The sequence below is a fragment of the Dipodomys ordii genome, unplaced genomic scaffold (assembly GCF_000151885.1).
Source record: "Dipodomys ordii isolate 6190 unplaced genomic scaffold, Dord_2.0 Scaffold68, whole genome shotgun sequence".
In the NCBI taxonomy this organism is placed as follows: domain Eukaryota; kingdom Metazoa; phylum Chordata; class Mammalia; order Rodentia; family Heteromyidae; genus Dipodomys; species Dipodomys ordii.
This window is the reverse complement of record NW_012267284.1, coordinates 2,487,275-2,508,151: the sequence shown is the minus strand read 5'-3', so window position 1 is coordinate 2,508,151 and position 20,877 is coordinate 2,487,275. Positions and strand designations below refer to the sequence as shown.

General features: G+C 50.0%; 1 protein-coding gene across 2 annotated transcripts in view; it reads left to right on the top strand.

Moving 5' to 3' along the window:
* Mad1l1 (MAD1 mitotic arrest deficient-like 1 (yeast)) overlaps window positions 1-20,877 on the top strand; it is a 299,325-nt gene that overhangs the window by 194,201 nt on the left and 84,247 nt on the right. For both annotated transcript variants that reach the window (XM_013023364.1, XM_013023363.1), the window contains exons 15-16: window positions 2,957-3,047; window positions 18,188-18,395. In XM_013023364.1, the coding sequence (XP_012878818.1) occupies window positions 2,957-3,047; window positions 18,188-18,395 (299 nt within the window). The remainder of the gene's footprint in view (window positions 1-2,956; window positions 3,048-18,187; window positions 18,396-20,877) is intronic.

Sequence of the window (20,877 nt, the reverse complement as noted above, 5' to 3'; positions counted from 1 at the left end):
CTCCCCTCTCCTCTCCTCTCTCCTCTCCTCTCTTTTTTCTTTGCTTTGCATTACAGCTTTCTGTTTGTTGTGGGGTTTCCCCCTTCTTTCTAGTTGGGTTTTTTTTTTTTTTAAGGAAGAAACTGAGATTGATTCTAAAAGGTTTTGTTTGTTTGTTTTTGTCAATCATGGGACCTGAACTCTGGGCTTGGGTGCTATCCCTGAGCTCTTCAGCTCAAGGCTATAGCATTCTACCATTTGAGCTACAGCGCCACTTCTGGCTTTTTCTGCTTATGTGGTGTTGAGGAATGGAACCCAGGGCCTCATGCATGCAAAGCAAGTGTTCTACCGGTACTGGGGTTCGAACTCAGAATTTTGTGCTAGCTAGGCAGGTGCTATACTATTAGAGTTATACCCAGAACCATCTGCAGGTTTTGACATGTCATAATCTGTTAAATAGTCTCTCTAATTTCATTATGTTTAAACAGTATAGTGTTTTGATAGGTTGCATGTCAGATATTGGGTGCTTTCCTGTTCTCTTGCTGTTACTGACATCTGGTTTAATTCCATTATGAACTGTGAACATTGTTGGTGTCATTTCAATTCTTTTCAATTTGCTAATGGTTGTTTAACGCCCCAGGAATATGACAGGTCTTGGGGGCGGTTGGGGGGGCGGGGAGCGGTGTCCTGCTCTAATTGTGTGGAGTGGTATATGGGTCTCTGATATCTGTGAGGGTTGATATATGTGGTGTGTCCAGTGATCCCAGGCCTTGGCTGGCTCTGTGTCATCATACCCCCCTCCCCGTCCCCAGATAGGTAGTGGGTCACCTGTCTCCCTCCAGACTGTCACTCTGCTTCCTGTGTTTGGGAGTTCTAATGTCAGAGTCCTATGCATGTAGGGCATCTTCTTGTTGAATTAACCCATTTATCTTTATATTATGCCCCTCTTTTTGGTGGCAGTCTATTTTGTCTGGTGTTAAGATAGGGACTCCAGCTGGCTGGCTAGCTTCTTTTTTCTTCTCCTTTTTCCCCCCTTCCTTTCTTTTCTTTCTGGCTGCCCTACCATCTTCAAATACTGTTTACTGTCTATGTTGCTGTGGCCACTGGTCAGTCACTATGGACTGGTCCCCCGTGTGTCATTAGTTAGTGTCCAGTGCTGTGTGCCACACCGATGTCTGTCCTCAGGCTTCCTGCCTCTCTGTGCCTTCCTGTCTCTTTAATTGGTGTGGTGTAGAACATTTACACTTAATGTGATCACTGTCCCATCTCTTCTTTGTTCCCTTCTTCCTATTTTTCTGCTCTTTTGTCAAAGTAACCATTTAACAAACAACTAATGGTATACCATCATCTTCCCTCTACCCTGGTCTTCCTTTATTCTGAGAGTGAGTTTGCTGGGGATGAATTTTTCAGTCTTTGTAGATCTAAAATCTCCTTATTTTTTTCATTGTCTTTTAAAGATTCTTTTACTAGGTAATAAGATTTGAAATTTATTTTTGCGTGTGTGTGTGCCATATTGGGGCTTGAATTCAAGGCCTGGGTGCTGTCCCTGAGCTTTTTTACTCAAGACTAGCATTGTACTACTTGATCCACAGCTCTGCTTTTGTTGTTGTTGTTGATTTTGCTGATTAATTGGAGATTATAGTCTCACAGATTTTTTCTGCCAGAGCTTGCTTGGAACCATGGTCCTCAGACCTCAGCCTCTCTCTTGAATAGGATTAAAGGGATGAGCCACTGATACTGGACTCAGGTTGAATTTTATTATCATTCAGTATTTCGACAATCTTTCCCTCTGCTCTCCCAATTGTGTTAGGACAGCTCTCCCCCCTCCACCACCACCACTACCACCCCCCCATCCCTATTTTTTGTAGTGTCCCTCCCTCCCTGGTGGCTTTTTAGAAGTCTTTCCTTTTTCCTTTTTCTTTTTTTTTTTTTTTCTTTTTGAAACTGTGTCTTACTTTATAGCCCAGGCTGGTCTTGAACTGATGATCCTCCTGCTTCTGCCTCCCAAGTACTGTAATTACAGGTATATACCAACCTCTGATGCTTTTGCTTTTTCTTTTCTTTTCTTTTTTTTTATTTTTTCCTTGCCAGTCCTGGGGCTTGAATTCAGGCCTGGGCACTGTCTCTGAGCTTCTTTTTCTTAAGGCTAGCACTGTACCACTAGAGCCACAGTGCCACTTCCAGCTTTTTCCATTTATATGGTACCAAGGAATCAAACCCAGGGCTTCATGCATTCTAGGCAAGCACTCTACAACTAAGCCACATTCCTAGCCCACTCTGATGCTTTTTCTTTAGCACTGGTTTTGAGCACTTCCAGGGCTGCACCTTTTGAGTTTGTCATCTGTTTCTCACATTGGGCTGGTTGGGTTTGTTGGTTCTGCAGCTTCCACTTTCCACCAAACTTAGAACCTTCCTGTAGTTTCCTCCTGCCCTTCCTTCCTGTCCTCTCCTTCAGGATTCCACCTGCTTATGTTTTCTGCATAGCTATCCATTGCCCGGACGTCTCTTTTCTTTTCTTTTCTCTTCTCTTCTTTTTATTGCCAGTCCTAGGGCTTGAACTCAGGACCTGGACACAGTCTCTGAGCTTCTTTTTGCTCATGGCTAGCACTCTACCACTTGAGCCACAGCACCACTTCTGGCCTTTTCTGTTTATGTGGTACTGAGGACTTCATGCATACTAGGCAAGCACTCTACCACTAAGCCACATTCCCAAACATGGGCCCCAGTTCACATGTGTCCTGCTCTTATTCGTTTCCTTAGGTGATCCCAGTCAAGCTGTGGTTGTCTGAGACCCTTGCTGGCAACAGCTTTTCCTCCTGACAGGCTGCTGTCCACTGTGTACCATCTGCCCCTGTGATTATGCACATTTTCAGTGTCACCCAGTTTCTTGGAGCCTCACCTATGCTAACTTACAATAAAAAAGGTTCATGGCCCCTGGCTGTGGGCAACATTGCATCATATCTTGGTCTGCTTGCAGATTGAAGGTGGAGGAACTAGAGAGGGAGCGGAGCAATCTGGAACAAGAAAAGAATATGCTGGAGATGCAGTTGGAGAGGCGCACCCTGCAGGTAGGCATGCCACCTCTCCTGCTGGCTCTTTCCCCTACACCCTCACTCATACCTGGTGGGAGTGCTTACAAGGTCCGGCAGGACAACTGGCTGTGCTGATCATCAGCCCCTTCATCCCAGGGTCCTCTTCACACTCCTAGTTTCTCCCACTCCTCTATGTGAACCACAGCGCCTGTTGGCTTGGATGCCTGATATGCAGAAATTGGGGTCACAGATATGGAGCCCTGAGAGGTGTGCCTCCACACCAACAGCACCTACCTGCCTTGAGATCTTATGCTGCTGTCTGTATAGTTTCTCTTGACTTTCTCTTTCCTTTCATATCCTTGATTTACACGGTTCTAGGGCAGGAAACCCACAGTCTGAGATGCCCAGTCTCTAGACAGGCCATTGATTTTATCTTGGCACCTATTAGAGGCAATCAAATCTCGTTCCTATCACTGATCCCAGTGACAGGAGAGGTGACAACTTTGATGAAGTGAGATGCTTGAAGCTGCAGCTGGATCATGTGCCTGGCCCTAGGACCTGTCATCTTGTGCCATTATAATTGGGCCACCCTCCTCAGCTGAGGGCTGCTGGCGGTACGTCCTCACCACCATAGAGCTCAGCACCACATCAGGATGGAGTGCCGAGCATCTTGCTGCATAACTAGGTGGGTAGAGCCCAAGCTCTGGCTTGATGAACCTGAACCTTAGCAGATTTGGGTGCAGCATTTCCCCACCAGAGCTGCTTATCTTTTGGCTGCTTCTGGGCTTCCAGACCTTTTTACAGGTCTGGAATCTAGAGAGAGATTGTTGAGGAATAAATGAGTGAGAAATGCATATGGACCGTGCTTTGCACTTAGAAATAATAGGTGCAGATGGGGTGCTATGGGGCTCTCACTTGCATACCCCAGGCTCAGTCACCTGGTGTCCTATCTGCCCCATATAACTTGGAATGAGAGGGCACTAGTGAGATCTCTTGTGACCCTCCAGAGCTCCCAGGCTGGGCTTCTGCCTGGGAGGCCATGGCGCCATTATTCTGTGTCCATAGCTGTTTTCTTGTACCCAGGTTTCAGCACCTGCATGAAAACATGTGGCAGTGGCTGCACAGTGCTGAGTGAACCTCTGATGGTACCCAGAGTATGGCTAAGAGGAGCATGGAGGGCTGGGCCAGGTGGGCCTGGATGTTTCAGTGTGTGATGACTGAGAGCCCAGCTCAGGATGGCAAGGTGACCATGCCCATTGGTTTGGGGGCATGAGGTTGGTGGGAGGTCATCTCAGTGGTCAAAACTGCTCTGGAAGTGGGTTTTCCAGAGCCAGATTAGGAGTAGGTTGCACAGGCCCCTTTGGGAAGCTCAGGCTGCCCTGTGGCACTTGGCTCATGGCCTTTTATACCTGTTTTCCAGGCCAGAGTTGTTTGTAGTCCTTTAGTTCACCTTCCTCCCAGACCTGGAATCCACAGCAGGAGGTCTCTGACGTGAGTCCTGCGCTTCCAGCTTCTCATCTCTCCTTGCCAGCACTGGAGTTTAGCCAGCCTCCATAAAAGGCACCATCCAGGTCTAAATGGACATCTCCATGGTGGGTGGGGCAGACAAGATTCCCTGAACTCCTAGCCTGCCCTTCTTCATCTCTCATGCCTGCCATCAGTCACCTCATGTCCTATCTGCCCCCACATGACTTGGAATGAGCATGTACTAGGACGAACTTGGGGTGGGAGGCAATGGGTCTACAGGTAGGCACCCTGGCAGCTGACCAAGTCCTGAGCACTGGAACTCTCATTCCCAAGTCTCTGTCCTCAGCACAAGGACCTCATGCTGGTTGTAGCTGTGCTCTTCTGGACTGGGTCTGCTCTGTGCGTCCAGCTGCAATTGTGTCCAGAGCAGTGATAGGTTTTTCACTCAGGATCCAGCTAGCCTGCAGATGGCATTAATCACCAGTAGTAAGGGCCAATTTCTGTCTGATTCTGACACTGGAACTGAATCCCTCCTCATCCCACTACTTAGTGCATGAAGAGCTGTGGTCTGAGCACTGATGACCGTGGAGGCCATGGGTTCTGCTCAGCCCATGTCCCTGACTGAGGGAACTGGAGGAGCTGACTGATGGATCAGCCCAGGAGGAATGGGCAGTGGGTGGGAAGAGACTCAGACACAGGGCTTGGCAGGGCCCTCCCTCACTGGATGGGCTTGGGCCAGGTAAGGTTAGAGTGGCAATACACATGAGGGAGTCTGAGGCCGTATAAGGGGTTCACTAGTGCTTGTGTCTGTCTGCTGACTCCTTCTGTCTTCATCATTGAAGGCAAAACCATTATATGTCCTCGTTATATCTGTCCTGACCCTGGATACCTCAGGACCTCAGAGAATAGCCAACATTATGGGTGTTGGCACAGTGGCTTCTCCAGGGTGCCTGTTCATGGCACCTGATGCCAATCAATCCTGACACTCTGTACAGACCTAGTATGTGTAGTCCAAAAGTCCCAGGATATGATGAAGGGACTGCTGAGTTTCCTAGACATGCTTGATTAGTATCTAGTTCACCCAATAGTCTTCCAGGAACACTCCCTCTGCAGCTCTGCCTCTCCTGCATCCCTACCTTCCTACATCCCTGTTCTCTCCTATTACACCCTTTTTTACAGCTCCTCTACACAATCCTTCCTTCCTCCTTTCCGGAGGAGAGTTGCTCTAAGTTAGCGCTTCAAGGAAGATTGATTAAAATCAGCTGCAGTTTGACTTAATTGGGAACATATGCTTGGAGAAGGAGCCGGACTAGTTAGAATTTTTTGTAATTAGTTCACAGCTGGTTGGCAAAGAAGCAAAACTCCGGTTACTACTTGGATCTGATTATGTGGGCATATTCGGGTGTTCAGGGAGACAGGTCACTGCCAGGGCTGGTGTGAGGGCTGATTATGGTGACATTCTGGTTATCCCAAAGGTCGTTGGCTATTTGCACACTTACCAGAGATGACCTGTGTGCATTTATTTCTAGCATAGTGAGTGGATGGGAAGGGGTAATAGGCCCAGTCAGGTGGATGACAAACTCAGGCCCCCTTCCATGCTGTCAGAGCTGCACAGAAACCCACTAATGATTGGAAAACTGATGAACTCAACCCTCCCTTTTTAAGGCAGATGAGTTTGAGCATGTGGCATTGTTCTCAAATAGTGAGATTAGGCAAAGCCTGTAGTTCCAGAGCTACAGCCCCCAGTCAGCAGTTACACAGCTACTGGAGCAGCTGCAGAGGCAGGACCATGAGAGATGCCATCCTTGTCCCTGTCCCCAGGCCTGTAGTGCACAGCCGCTGACCCTCCCTCCCCACTCCCGTTGTACCAGTTCTGGCAGTGCTGATGTCCTTCCTATGTCCCTGATGGGCCTCCTGTGTTCCTCCTTATAACAAATGTGCAAGGGGCCTTCAACACCAGTAGCCATCAGGCTCCTCCTGGGGCTTGGACATTTGGGCTTTCCCCACAGGTTCTTTGCAGATGTGTTTGAAAGAAGGTCCCTTCACATCCCACAAGCCAAGATGTTGCTACCACCATGACTGTGACCCCATGGCCTTTGTTGTCATATATTGGCAATCGGAGCCATGTTTCTGTGTTTGTGCTTCTGATGGTCTAAGCCTTGGGACTGTGGAGGCCTGGGGAGAGGCCAGATGCTAGCAAGTCCTGTCAAGATTTCACACTGTCCTGATACAGAGAGCTTGTCTGTGAAATGGCCCATGTGATGTGAGATGACATGTGATGAGTGAGGCTCCCTTCATGTAGAGCACACTGCACACCCCTGGCAGTGCATCAGTGCCCTCTTGGCACCTTACCTTCACCAGTCCTGGTGCCCCAGAGTTTCATCTTGAGCATGTTCAAGCATACGGACATAGACCCATTTACCACCACCTCTATTCTGCCTGGTACATTCACTAGCTGCTTCCTGACATCACTCCCCATCCCTCTGTCATCCATCAGTCCATTTTATTCTCTTGATGTATTTGAAAGCAAATTGCAGACATCTGTGTGCTTCCTCTAAAGACTTGGACATGCGCGTAATTAGCAGAATTCATCTCTGGGATTCTGAAGCCTGTGCCCCCACTGCCCACAGTGTTACCTCATCATAGTGCTTATTCACATAGGCTGAGGGCCGGGGCGATGGAACCCCCAGCTCTGCCCTATCCTCCCTCTGGCTGGGGCCCACCTGAAGCACTGCTCAGGAAAGAGTCCAGACGAGCTGCCCAGTGACATTTAAATAAGTATGTCTTTTTTGGAAATGGAGTGGGTAGAAAATTGCTGGGTTCCCCTAAGCAGAAAGCTCCCTATGCCTGGTGACATCCCTGCTTCTGTCTGCATCACAGGCAGCAGTGTGGTCTCATCACAACCTCTGGGTTAAAGCTCACAGCTTCCCCTTCTTCTCTCTTCCCCTCTTCATGTTGCCTTACCTGCCCCTTCATGCCTGCCTGTGACAAGCCCCTCCAGGAGCCCAACTGGTCCCTCACTACAGGCTGCAGTCCTGCCTGTAACACCTTTCCTCAAAGTTTGAAACCAGCCTCCTGTCACACCTGCCAGGAGCTCCAAGGCTCCCAGAAGCCCTCACTCCCTGGTGCTTCCACTGTTGAACTCTCAGCTACTGGTAAGACAGCTGCCATTCTGAAATACTTTTACAGACCAGCTACTGGGTGAGTCCCTGAAGATGCCTGAGATGCCAGCTCCCCCTCTAGGCCAGGAGATGCTGGGCAGCCTCCTGATGCCTTGCAGTATCACGCTCAGAGGGTTGACACCACTTCCACTGTGTTAAAGGTCAGAGAAATAGTTGACCTGCCACACTGCAAGAAGGTGACAAAGCCAGAATCCAGACATCACTACCTTAAGTCAGGTCTCAGGGTGTCCTCCCACGTGTATCTTGGGAAGTCCCTGTCTCTGTTGGCTCCAATCAGCCTTTCTTTTTTCTTTAAGTGTCAGGAATGTCTGTTAAGACCACAGAGCCACTTCCTACCTCCACCCCCATATGAAGTGCCCTCCTGACGCTATCCTGTGTCTCAGCCATAGCCAAATCCACACTTCCTAGTCTCTGCTGGCCTCTGCATGTGACCCCATTGCACCTGCCCTATAGACTATATGCAGAGGTCAGTGTGGGCAGCAACCACACCTGATCTGATTTGGACTCTTCACTAGGGTTATATGAAAAGTGATTAGACTTCATATCTTCCCTGGGTTCCCAACTCCAGCACCAGAATACTGCTGTTACTTTTTCCATTGGAATGTGATACCTATGTATTTGTGAATTTAACTCTGGGTACTGTTGTTTTTATGACAGTGGATCTTCCCTTCAGCTGTCCTTGTACTGTGTGCTATTTACATATGAACCCTGGGCCCAGGAATTGCTGTGCAGCCTCCTTTTTGGTGGCTGTGTGCATATAAACCTTCCATTTAGAGTAAAGATAGGTGCATGCTCAGCCCCACACTGGGCAGAGCTGGGCTCAGAATCTCAGCCCAGCCTTGCCACCCATGCCTGCCTTGCAGATGTTTATGTAAAATAAGACATTCAGGAAGGAAAGAAAGTCCAGACCCACTGAGGTGAGCTCAGGCTGTTCATGTTTATTAACGCTGAAGGCTAAAAAAAGCCAGTTCGCTGATGTGCATTTGTGTGGTGAAATTTCCACAGGCACTGATTTCTTTTGATTTTTTTTTTTTTATGAGAAGAATGGCGTGCTCTGCATATTAAGCCCTATCTCATCTCTTGGTGTCACCTCCTGGGAAGCTCAGGCCCTTGGGCCTACCATCCCTCAGGCACTGGCTAGCTCTTCAGGCTGGAGCAGCCAGTGTGTAAGGGCCTCATCCTCCTTCCTCGACATTGTGGTCCCTCTGAGTCCCAGCTATGGGACTCTTGGGCCCCCTGACTGCCATTCAACCCCTTGCATATCAAATTGTAGCTAGGTAGGAGCAGAGGTAATCTGGCAAGCCCACAGGACACCTGAGGGTCCTGCTGTGTGGTACCTCATACCTCTCAGTAGCCCTAAGTCCAGTTGCCTCCCTGCCACCTGCACAGAAGACCCAGAAAACAGGTGGCATGGTGTGTAGCCAGTGGCCACAGGACAGTGCTCAGAAATTTTGCACTTACTTTCAGTGGCTCCTTTCCTCATGTCCTTGAGAAAGTTTTTGGTAAGAGATGAGGAAGTTAGGGGCCCATCACTGCCAAAGCCCAACATCGCCCTAATTATTGTTTTTAGGTGAGGTGAGTATCTTACAGCAGATCACATGTCACCTTAAAGCCAGGGCGTGATAAATAGCAGCACAGATGGCCTGATCTCATGAATGCCCACCTGTGCTGTCCTCCCTGGGAAGGTGAAGGTAGCCTGTTTTAGAGGGAGCAGCCTCCATGGAGCACTGTGCAGTAGGCAGTACTTGGCATCCTTATCTATCCATGTTAGAAGCGAGTCAGTGGGGCCCTATGAACTCCCAGGGCCTGGTGCTCTGTTCAAGTGAAGGGATTCCTGTGGCCAGAGGGCTTGGAATCTACAGAACCAACTCTAGTGCTGCAGACAAAGTACTTGATTCTAGAAATGTCTCATGGGCTGCCTGGTGTCCCCTGTGGGACACCTTTGTTTAACCAGATGATCAGCCAATCTACTCCCCAAGTACAAGGACTCTTGCAAATATCACATTTTCTGTTCACAGAAGCATGGAGCAGACCTAAGGGCTGTGGGCAGATAAGTAGCTGCATAAGGTGACGCTGTAAAAAGCAGTGAAAATGGCACATGCTGCATTGTGCATGAAACTTAAGGACAGAATGCTAAGAGAAACGAACCAGTCACAGAGAACCAATGCTCTAGGATTCCTCTCCCTAGAACATCAGATTCCTGGGGGATGCAAGATCTGGGGAGAGAACAGAGGTCATATTTAGTGGATTCAGAATTCCCATTTGGAAAATGAGAACATTGTGGAAGATAGATACTGGTGACAGCTGCATCATGTAAATATGCTAACGCCACTGAACTGTCCACTTAGAAATGATTAAGATGGAAATTTCATGTGCTGTGAATTTCACAATTTTAAAAAGCAGCAGCTTTGTATGGAAGCTCCTGGGATAACTGAGACCCTGTAGAAGATGGTGGCTCCTAGCATCTATGCCGTGGGGATCTGGGCTGTCCCTCTTTGGCCCTGCACTCACCAGCTCTTAGCCAGATGCAAGCAAGGTGGCTGGGGCAGCCATTTGTTCTCTAAGGAACAGCTCACATGAGCAGAAGATGCCTGATTACCAAAGCTTCTCCAAGTCTACCCAACCAGGGGCCTGGCTCACTGAGCCCTAGGGCAACCTGGGTCATAGTCCAGCATGCATAAGCACAGATTACCTACCTTCTCCCCCCTCCCCCCCTCCAAGAATGTGGATCCCAGTGCCTGCTGTTAGCTCTGCCTGAGCTGCTGGTAGAAAAGCCCAGTTTGGACAGGACATGGATGGGCTTGGAGCTAGGACTAATCACTGCCCCCATTTCCTCACATTTCCTGCCTCACTTGGAATTTGCCAAAGCTCCCACCAGCACAAGCCACTCTATAAGGTCTTAATGGTTGCCATGGGAGCCATGAGGGTGGGGAGAGTTGAGTGGTTCTGGCCTGGGGTCTGGGTTGTGAAAGCTGGTTCTAAACCGGAGTGGCTACCACCCAGCCCTTCCAAATACATAAGTCTTCCTTCTGCTTTGTATGTCTCCTAGTCCTGGGCAAGCTACAGGTAACTGCAGTACCAGTGGTTGGCTGTGCTGGTAACAGTCCTCATCTGCTGAAAACCCTGAGGTCAGGAAGTGTGATGAGAACATGAGGGTCATCAAGGGCCATAGGGCATGTGGGAGATACAGGCCTCTGTGGGAGTGGTTTCGAGCTTGTTTCTCTGTCCAATCCCAGTCTCTACTCACACAGCCATGCATGGTTGGTTAGCAGGATGGCTGCATTTGTAGCTATCAATGAGATCATGGTCATCTTCAGCTCTAGACAGCCCAAGGCCAACATCAGGGTCCTGAGCTCCTACCAGGCTATAGCTGGTAGAGCTGAGCCCCAGCTCCTTCTACCACTCTGTCCAGACTGCCTGAACCTGTGGGAGTGCTGAGATAGGCGCCCAAATACAGACAGGAGAGGAGGGATTTTTCCCTCTTTCTCACAGGAGGCAGAGGAAGTAGTGTGGATCTGGGACATGGAAACCACTCCAGCAGCCTCTAGCTCTGTCACTGCTGGCAGACCTCTGAAGTCCAGATCCTCCCCTGGGGTGGTGCTCTCATGCCACAGCTACCGTGATGGTAGGCACAACTCAAGCACATGGCACTATGTGTATTACTAGGGAGGCACTACAAAGCTGTGGCCATGGGATCCAATATGGCTTTGCTAGCTCTGGGATTCTTCTGGTTTCTGAGCTTGTTAGAAGGTAAATAGATCAAACAGGTTTTTGCTAAGATAGTAAAGATGAGGGGAACAGGAGACCTACAGGTACCTGCAGGTTACCAGAGGGGCCCTTTGAGGCACATGAGTGCCATGGCCAGGGGCACTGGGCTCTGTGCAAGGCAGGCCTCATGCACCTCCTGTCCTCACTGCCAGTGCCTACTTTCTGCTCTGCCATGCTACTGTGAGCCAACAGGGGGTAAGTTTTCACTGTCTTTTTCAAGGGCCTGATTTTGTACTCCATGCTTTATCAAGAAGTTTGCCTGATGTCTTGTGGTTCTCAGAGATGTTTTAGGGAAAGCCTGGTTCCTCAGAGTGGAACTGAAGATGGACCAAGGTCCTCTGCAAGTGGAGCCACCTAGGCACATGAGCAGAGGGGAAGATGGCTTTCAGAGCTAGTGCTTCAGCTTGTGCTCTCCTAGGACCCACAGGCATCACTGCAAAGCTGTCATGGACCTGTTTGGTCTTGCTGAGACCCTGGTGGGCTGCACAGTAGTACCCTTTGTGCAGATGAGCAAATTGAGGCTCAGAGGGAATTGCCCTAGTTGTCTCAGAAGCAGCACACATCAGGATGTGTTTGAGGCAGTGGAGTGCTAGAGCAACTGGAGTCTTAAAATTCAGCCCAGGGCTGTCCACGTACCACAGAGGGTCACAAAGGCTCTTATGACAGCTGCCTAAGGCCACCCCTCTTCCCCTGCCTATCTCTATGTCACTCTTCCCTTGGGAAGTTGTTGCTGACAAAGCTTGCACCCCAGGATCAGAGGTGGTGCAGAGATGAGGCCAGGTTTTGGCATGAGTTCCCCCTATGATTCCTAAAAGAACATCCAGATCCTCCCTGGCTCCCCTTGCCTGTCATGGTCATTGTCATAGTCTGGGTTTGGGTGTTCCATGGGGTTCATGCTGGATGAATCTGTCCTGTCCTATGCTCTGGTTGGACTGTCTAAGGCTAGGCCCTTCTGGTCCTCTCGTCCTAGCTTTACCCACCTCTCCTAGCCACGCCCTCCTTGGACCTTGCTGTGAGAGTTGCCAGCTTGGGCTTTGGTTTATGCAGTTAGGAAGGCCACACAGTGGCTGGCAGGATCAGGAGGGCTGGGCTTTTGGCCTATGCCTCTTTGGCCCAGCTCTGCCCCTGCCCCCAGACCCAGCAGGCAACTGAAAGCTGCCTGCCTCTTGTTGCCGAGCTGTTTCTTTCAGCCAGGAGAAGTATTGATTTAGTTTTGAGGCCGGATGATTTATAAATATGCATGAGGATTGGCAGTTATTTAACTGTGCTTTTTAATTCTCCTCGCGTTGCTGCCTCTTTCCAGCAGGGTCTCTTGATATGCGAGTCAGGCACCGGGTGGCAGGCAGCCCTCCCTCCCAGCTTGCTGCCTGGACTTTCCCAGGGGCAGCTGGGCCCTGGGCAGCTACCTCCCAGTGGCCACTGAGGGCAGAAGGCCCATATGGCAGCAGGTACACCTACAAGATCAGGTAGACTCATCCTGATCCTGGTTCTTGAGGAAGAAGCAAATCTTTAAAGAGCCAGTCGAGCCCTATCACTAGAAACCATCACAAGTGAGGGATAGAACTTAATCCTGTAGCAAGAGAAGTGAAGCAAGTTCCCCCTGTACATCTACAACCTATAGGTCCCAGGATGCGGACACTGAGAGCAGCAGCTAGGCATCTCAGTTTTGGGGAACTTTGACAAGAGATAGAAGCCTATAGAAAGCTGGGCACTGGTGGCTCACACCTGTAATCCTAGCTACTCTGGAGGCTGAGATGTGAGGATTATATTTAAAGCCAGCCTGGGCAGGAACTCCATGAAACTCTTATCTCCCATTAAGCACCAAAAATAAATAAATAAACCAGAAGTGGCGCTGTGGCTCAAGTGGTAGAGCACTAGCCTTGAGCTAGCCTTGAGCAAAAGAAGCTCAGGAACAGCATCCAGGCCCCAAGTTCAAGCCTCAGGACTGGCACACCACTGGGCTGTCCTGGGCACCTTGTTTTGGAGAAGGAACATGGCTTCATGTGTCCTGGGACACATGGTCTGTGCTTGCTGGGCCCCCGATGGGGATCCCTCTCAGTGATAACTGTCCACAGGTGTGGTCCAGAAGAAGCAGAACAGAGGGTAGACTTGCCAGTGGTCAAATTGTGGCCCCTGCCCTATCTTTTCCACCCCCCTTGCCCACTGGTTGCCTGTTCTTATTTAGCTGCCGTCATTAGCAGAAAATGTCAGCTCGCTCGCTCACTCGGCAAGTGAAATGTTTTTGTTTAGTCAATAATTGCACCACTGCATCAAAGGAAGGTCCCAAACTTTTTCTTTTGAGATTCTCGTCAGTGTCTCAACAGTTTTCTCAGCTGTGAATCAAACAAGGCAGCAAATTTTAGCAGAAGATTACAGCCATTTTTCCCCTTTCTTCCTCAAAGCTGTCATCTAGCAGCAGATTTCAGCAAAGTTGTTCGCTCTCTCCCATCTGCTCATCCTGCACAGTGCCAGCCCCCTGGACAGCGCTCCTTCATGCTGGCACCAGCACGCCCTGGGCCCACAGTAGGGGAGCAGTGTGCCTGGAGAGAAGGCAGTGCCTCTTCTCCTGTGGCTCTGGCTGCCAGGAATGGGGCCTTGTTGACCTTTCAGTGGCTCCATTGCCTCTACTGGGAGATGGCTATCTGGTCATTCTCAAGCCTGCCAACCTGAGCCCACAGCCAGTAGTAAGTTTTATAAGTGCCCAGGGACAGAAGTTGGCATCCTGGGCTGATGCCTTGGATACCTGAATTGAATAGTTCCATTTGGGAGGACAGTGACCTGGTACCCTGCTGCTGACCCACCCTTGTGCAGAGCTGGAAGTGTCCAGTAGTGAGTGGTGCGTGGGTCCCTCTGAGCGGTGATGAAGCTGTTCTGGCCTTGGCCATCAGTGATACCCACAGCTCATCTTCTTGTCCTTGTGGCCCCTTGGTCTCTGCTGTTTGGCTACAAGCCCCAATCCAGACTCTGAAGCCCCTTTTTGTCAGGTTGGTCCAACACAATCCAGTCCGCAGCCTCAGTGGAAGTTGCTGGGTACTGAGTGAGAGTATGTACCATGCAGCCAGGCAGTACCACCCCTGTGACAGCTCCTTAGGATACACAGATGGCCACTTCCATCTGCTTGTCTTCAGTTTGCTTTCGTGTGGTATGGTGGAATGCTCTCAGGCTAGGGCTGTCAGCTCAACCTGCATACTAGGGCAGCTCCACTGCAGGGTTCCTGTACCCTACTCTTGAGTGCCCCACTATGATTGGGGCAGAGCTCAGAGTGAGCCAGTAAGCAGGAAAAGCTGCTGAGGGCCTATTGGAGTCATCTGGAGTGAGGCTAGTCCTTTCTGCATACCTGCTGGTTTTTACTTCACACCTATGTTAACCAGTTGGAAGTCTGATTTCTAGGCTCACAGGAATGCCTTCTGGTAAATGCTCTGATTATCATCCATCCTTTCAATACATGTTTAACACTCATGCCAGGCACAAATCTCAGAGCTGACAAGTAGGGAAAAAGACAGGCAGCCCTGACTTCATAGACCTGATCTGACAGAGGACAAGTAAAATAATGGTTTAAGGGCAAAGCATACTGGTACATGCATGTAATCCCAATTATGCCAGAGGCGTAAATCGAAGGAATGTGGTCTGAGATCATTACAGGCAAAAATGCAATACTCTATCTGTAAAATAACTAAAGCAAAAGGACTGGAGGCCCAGCTCAAATGGTAGAGAAGTTGTCTAACCAACACAAAGTCATGAGTTCAGAACCCCAGTACTATCACACATATACACCTTAGGAGCAAGAGCTCTTAAAGAGAAGAGATGGGGAGTCAGGTGGAGTGATATGTTGCCTTGGTGACAGAATTGTCACCAGGCTTGATGACTCCTGTTCCTTTCACAGAGTGCGGGGCTTTTCCACATCAGTATTACACTGGTTGTCCAAGGGCCTGGATAACCATGGCCACTGCTGAGGAAGATGCTAGCTTTCATGGATTGCTGGACATACCTACCTGACTGGAAGCAGGGTGCTCCTCGGAGGTACAACCCTATCCTAGCCATGCTGGTGTCCTCAGGACAGTCCCTGTGTCTCTGAGTCTTGTTCGTGCACAGGGCTCTTCCCAGATGGGCAACAGTGTTGAGTTCCTGGGAAGAAGGATGGAGATGGCCAGAGATTCCCACAAGGCCAGAATCCATGGTTCTCAGGCGTTGGAGAGCTACTGCTCTGCCCTGGAGACAGGAGTCTCAGAGTCAGGGAAGAGTGTATGCAGGGTCTCACTGCCCTTGTTTCCAGCAGAGGGCCCAAAAGATTGGCTTGCTAACCTGGACAGTGCAGACACCAGAAACAGTGCTTTTTGGTGCTGGTATTAGGACATGATCGCAGTGCCTGTGTGCTGTCCTTTAGCTTTTTTTGCTCAAGAATGATGCTTACCAGCTCCACTTTTGGCATTTTGGTGGTTGTGACAGGGTCTCAGGAACTTTACTTTTACTGACTCACCTAGCTTTGAACTGCAATCCTCTAATCCTTGACCCAAGTAACTAGGGTTACAAGAGTGACCACCAGTATCAGGCTTTAATATGTTTAACAATTGTAAACAATTGTTAAACAATTGTAAGTGGGGGAAGGGAGTGTAGTTGTGGAGGTGGGAGGGAAGGGATGGTAGGGGAAAAACAAAGGATGAAGTAACGATGCTTGATAGGAAATGTAATCATTACCTTGCTCATGTAACTGTAACCCCTCTGTACAGTATTTTTACAATAAGAAATATTATTAAAAAAAGAATATAAAAGCATGTTCTGGGACACATGAAAGCTCCATGAAATTCTGGTGCTACTTTATTGGCACATGGGTACACATATGCGTACACATTCCTGTTTCTGGCTGTTGGATCACCACAGCCAAGCAGTGGGTAATTGGGACAGACAAGAGGTGAGAGAACCCAAGTCTGTCATTGAGCCACAGGTAACATTGACCTGACTGCTCCAACTCCACTCAAGGGTGAGGAAGGCTAAGACCCAGGCCCCGGAAGACAAGAGCCAGCATCTGCCATCAGAAGTCTCTCCTGAGGCAGGCATGGGCGATGGATTTCACACACTTGGTTATCTTCCCAGACTGTTAAAATTGGATGAAATAACAATCCCTTTCAGCCCTGACAGCCTGTGAAGCAGCAGGGGTTCCAGGAGTCTCTTCATCCTTCGGGGTTTACAAGGTTCTCAGAAAACCCGTGAAGAGTGAAGATCCAGGCAAATCCTCTCCTGCCCTGCTTCCCTCACCCTGGCCCTGCTGTGGCTCCCTCCTCCTCCTCAGCACTGCTGGGTGGCCTCTCCCTTCCTCCCCTGCCCTGGAGAAGAGCCCTGGAGGTGGCCTCGGGAACCATGTTTGCACACCCAGTTTCTTTTGCGGTAGCTATGCAATTGCTGGAGAGCCTGTGGGTCTTGGACCCCACGTGACTCTTTCATTAGGGGACTTGGAGGGTAGCAGTTTGCTGTGAAAACATGAGGATGCTTTAATTCCCGACTTGATGCCCAGCGAGGCTCTCCTGGGTCTTGCCCATTCTACCTCATCTGTGAACCCACTTCCTGGGGGTTCTGGATGACTGGCCAGGAACTGGCAGGCTTGGGCCCCCAGTGAAGTGCCTCAGGTTGCACAGCCTGTGCTAGGTGACACTAGCCTTTAGAAATGGAGGCACAGCGGCTAACAGCAGCTTGGGGCCTGAAGCACAGAGCTACCTTACTAAGCAGCGTGTCTACCCATCCTCTTTTCCCAGAGCATGGGGTGCTGTGAACAGTAGATGCTCTCTCTGCTCCCTTAGGAGGCTGGAAGATGTGCAGGCAGGGACTCTGACCACTTCTTCAATTATGTGTAAGAAGGCATTGCCTCCTCCATGGTCACAAAGATACTATTTAATGTGTTGGAAGTTTTTTTCTGGTAATTTTGAACTCAAAACATGTAATTGCTGAGAAAGCACTGTACCTCTTGAATTACAGTCCCAGCCTTTTCTTCCGTTAGGTTACTTTTCAGATAGTTTCACTTTTTTTTTTTTTTTCAGGCTTGCCTGGGACCACAATCCTCCTGATTTCTCTCTTCTAAGGATGAGCCATTGTGCCCATTCTTCTATATTCTTAAAGGTTCAATCTTTTATACTTAGATCTGTCACCCCCTGAGGCTGCTGTCTGTGTACGGCAAAAGGTCAAGGTCACAAGGGTTCTGGTAGACTCTTTCTCTGCTACCACACAATGTTAGTGGCTGTAGATCTACTGTGAAGATCAATCCTGTTTGTCTCTCTCTCCCTTCTCTCTCATCTCCCATCTTCCCCCCTCTCCCCTTTCACTTCTCTCTTTCTCTCCTCACTTTTTAAGTGAGCCCAGGCACTCACACATTTGCATCATGGTTTTGGTCTTAGGATTGGTGTTGAAGACCAATGGATGGATTTCCACATATGAAGTGCCCAACAGATGAGCCAGTTGGTTGGTTGGTTTTCTTCTACCAATTCAGTGACTCTTCAAACTGAATAACAGTGTGACCCCTGATTGGTAATAGATCAGAACCCAGGCTGATGAAGGGATTCTCCTGGCCACACAGCAAGCAGCATGAGGACCTTGGGGTTTGGGCTGATGTAGCTCCCCACGCCATGCAGTGTGCATCGTATTCAACACAAAGCTCCTACTTTGCTACCAAAACTTTTCTGCTGGTGAATGGCTCACTTCTCTCTTAATTCCTAAAGCCTCATGGATCTGGTCCAGCCCAAGGTAACCCCTATTCTGTGCCTTCTCCCCCAGGGCGACTATGACCAGAGCAGAACCAAAGTGCTACACATGAGCCTGAACCCCACCAGCATGGCCAAGCAGCGCCTGCGTGAGGACAGGGACCGGCTGCAGGAGGAGTGTGAGCGGCTACAGGGGCTCTTACTTGCCCTGGAGAGAGGAGGCCCTGTCCCCACGGATCTAGAGTCTGTTGCTGGCCTACCCTCATCCAAGGAGGTGACAGGTAGGTTTCTCCACCTGGCCCCTGACATCCAGTGGGCAAGCCCTTCTGACATCAGTCACACGTGCAGGTTGGCCACATGTGTGGCTAGACAGAGGCTATTGGTTTGGTGTCCTGCAGAAACACAGCCTCTTCCCCAGGAGATGTGCAAACAGGGTTAGTCATCCATGCTGTAGGCGGCAGACACAAGTCAAACGGCAGTGCAGCAGCAAGTGGCTAAGATCTTCTCAGACCCCCTAAAGCAAATTAATACCATTTATCAGTTTGTATGTGCCCCATTAATCAAGAGTAAATCCAATCCTCCCAGAAAGCAGAGTCATCTTTCACTGGTCTGAGCACACTTCACAGAGCCCCGGGGGCCTTTGCATCAGGCCTGTGACGCCAAGGAAGAATGAGACCAGCACAGAGCCAGTGCCTCTTGCTGCCCTCTCCAGTCTGTAAATCAGGGTAACAATCCTTGGAACGTGCATCTGTCACTTCCAATGCAATAGAGTGGTGGCTGGAGTCTGTCATGCCAAGCTTTGGAGAGTGTTGCAGTCACCAGGTCCTGCCCTGGCCGTGTCACTCTACAGCACAGAGAAATGCAGGTCATCTGTGCAAAGGAGAGGAGTATCAGCTCAGTCTTCACACAGGCAAGGCCCCAGGAAGGCTGAGGGGCTTGAGGCACCTGCCATGCTCTCCACAATGGACAGTGCCTGGTCCTGCTCCATTCAGGGCCATGGGGTGACCTGAGAGGAAGGCCCCTGGCCAGGCTCTTCTACAGTGGCCTGGAACGCAATCCTGTCAGCACCAGGTTCTAGCACCTGGAGACTACTGTTTTTGCCTCAGTCTAGAGGATATTGCCAGAGTGCAATGCTGAGGCACGAACTATAGGCTGTTTTCCTGATATTTGATGTCACATGTGTTTGTGAGTTGCTTTTCATCCTGTAATACATTTTCCTATTTCCTTGTCACATATTTGTCTTCTGTGAAGGTACTCAGCACTTCCTTTGGGAATCTTTGAGCTGGGGTGTTGTTGTTATCTTGGGTCCCTGCCTGAGACACATAGCCCAGACTGGTGTGCGGGGTGGGGGTGGGGGGCAGATTGTTCTGTCATTGTCACTCCTCTGTCATCTTCTTCCTGCTGCTCCCACCTGAAGGCAGTGTCTTCACAGCCGAGGGACACTCACTACTCAGCAGGGCCTGGTGCCGAGGAGCAGCCAGGACCAAGCTGGAGAGGCATCCATGTACTCCCTTGTGTCATGTTGCCATTTCCTGCATCTTCTGTGCCTCAGCAGTCAGATTTTAGGCTATAATGTCTCAGGTCCCTTTGTAGAGCCTGGCCCACAGTAGGTACTCCATAACTGTTCATGCTGTGTGTTGTTATTGTCTTTAGTCTTGTTTGCCAGCATTCTGTGGTCCCTGGAGCCCCAACAGTCTTACTGTGCAAGTTTCTAATCTGTGCCTGTGTCCTTGTAAAACTGGTGGTGGCAGGGGAAGAGTTCCTGAATCTCCTTGGAGTTCAGCCAAGCACCAGGCAGTGCCAGCAGCAGTGGGATGCTGGGCCTTTCACATCTGAGGTTTATTGGCCTTACATACTGCGTGTCTTGCCTGTGAGCAGTGAGCACAGTGCACACCTCCCCTCACACCTTACCCGCCTCTATCCCAGCTTTCAGAATTTGTTTTGCTTCTCTGCAGGAACTTATACTTGACCCTTAAGTCCTCTCCCATTTTCTGTAGATCAGAGCATGCAGACACATTAAAAACGTGCCCAGGCCACCTCTCTGCCACCAGAACAGTGGAAAGGATGACAGTCTCTAGGTGCTGCATTCTGTTCCTCACTGCTACAGCCCTCACACTCCTTACCTCTCCCCACTCACACCTCTCACTTCCTTCAGCACCAGTGGCTCCAGGTCCCAGGGCACCAGCTACACAGGCAGACCACTGTAGCAGATGCACCTGCACCTGCCCGATCACCAGCCTATCAGTTGTTCCCCATAGAGTTCCCCCAGCCTGGTTACTTGCCAGGCCATCCCACCCTGCCAGCCAGCTTGACACCTCTCACTTCCTTTAGCACCAGTGGCTCCAGGTCCCAGGGCACCAGCTACACAGGGAGACCACTGTAGCAGATGCACCTGCACCTGCCCGATCACCAGCCTATCAGTTTTCCCCATAGAGTTCCCCCAGCCTGGTTACTTACCAGGCCATCCCACCCTGCCAGCCAGCTTGAGGAGTGCTGTGAAGAGGGGAAGGAGGGTGTTATGGCTGGCCCAGGTGGAAAACAGAAATGGCACAGCTCTCATGAGGTCATCTGTAAGCTATAGGCAGTGTTAGGCAACTTTTCACCACCCTCCATCCACACCCCAGAGCTGCTTATTCTTGGCCTTGGTCATAAAGATCCAATCCCTGTCTTCAAGCTTTGGTGTCCCTCCTACCGTGTGTGTGTGTGTGTGTGTGTGTGTGTGTGTGTGTGTGTGTGTGTGTGTGTGTGTGTGTGTGTGTGTGT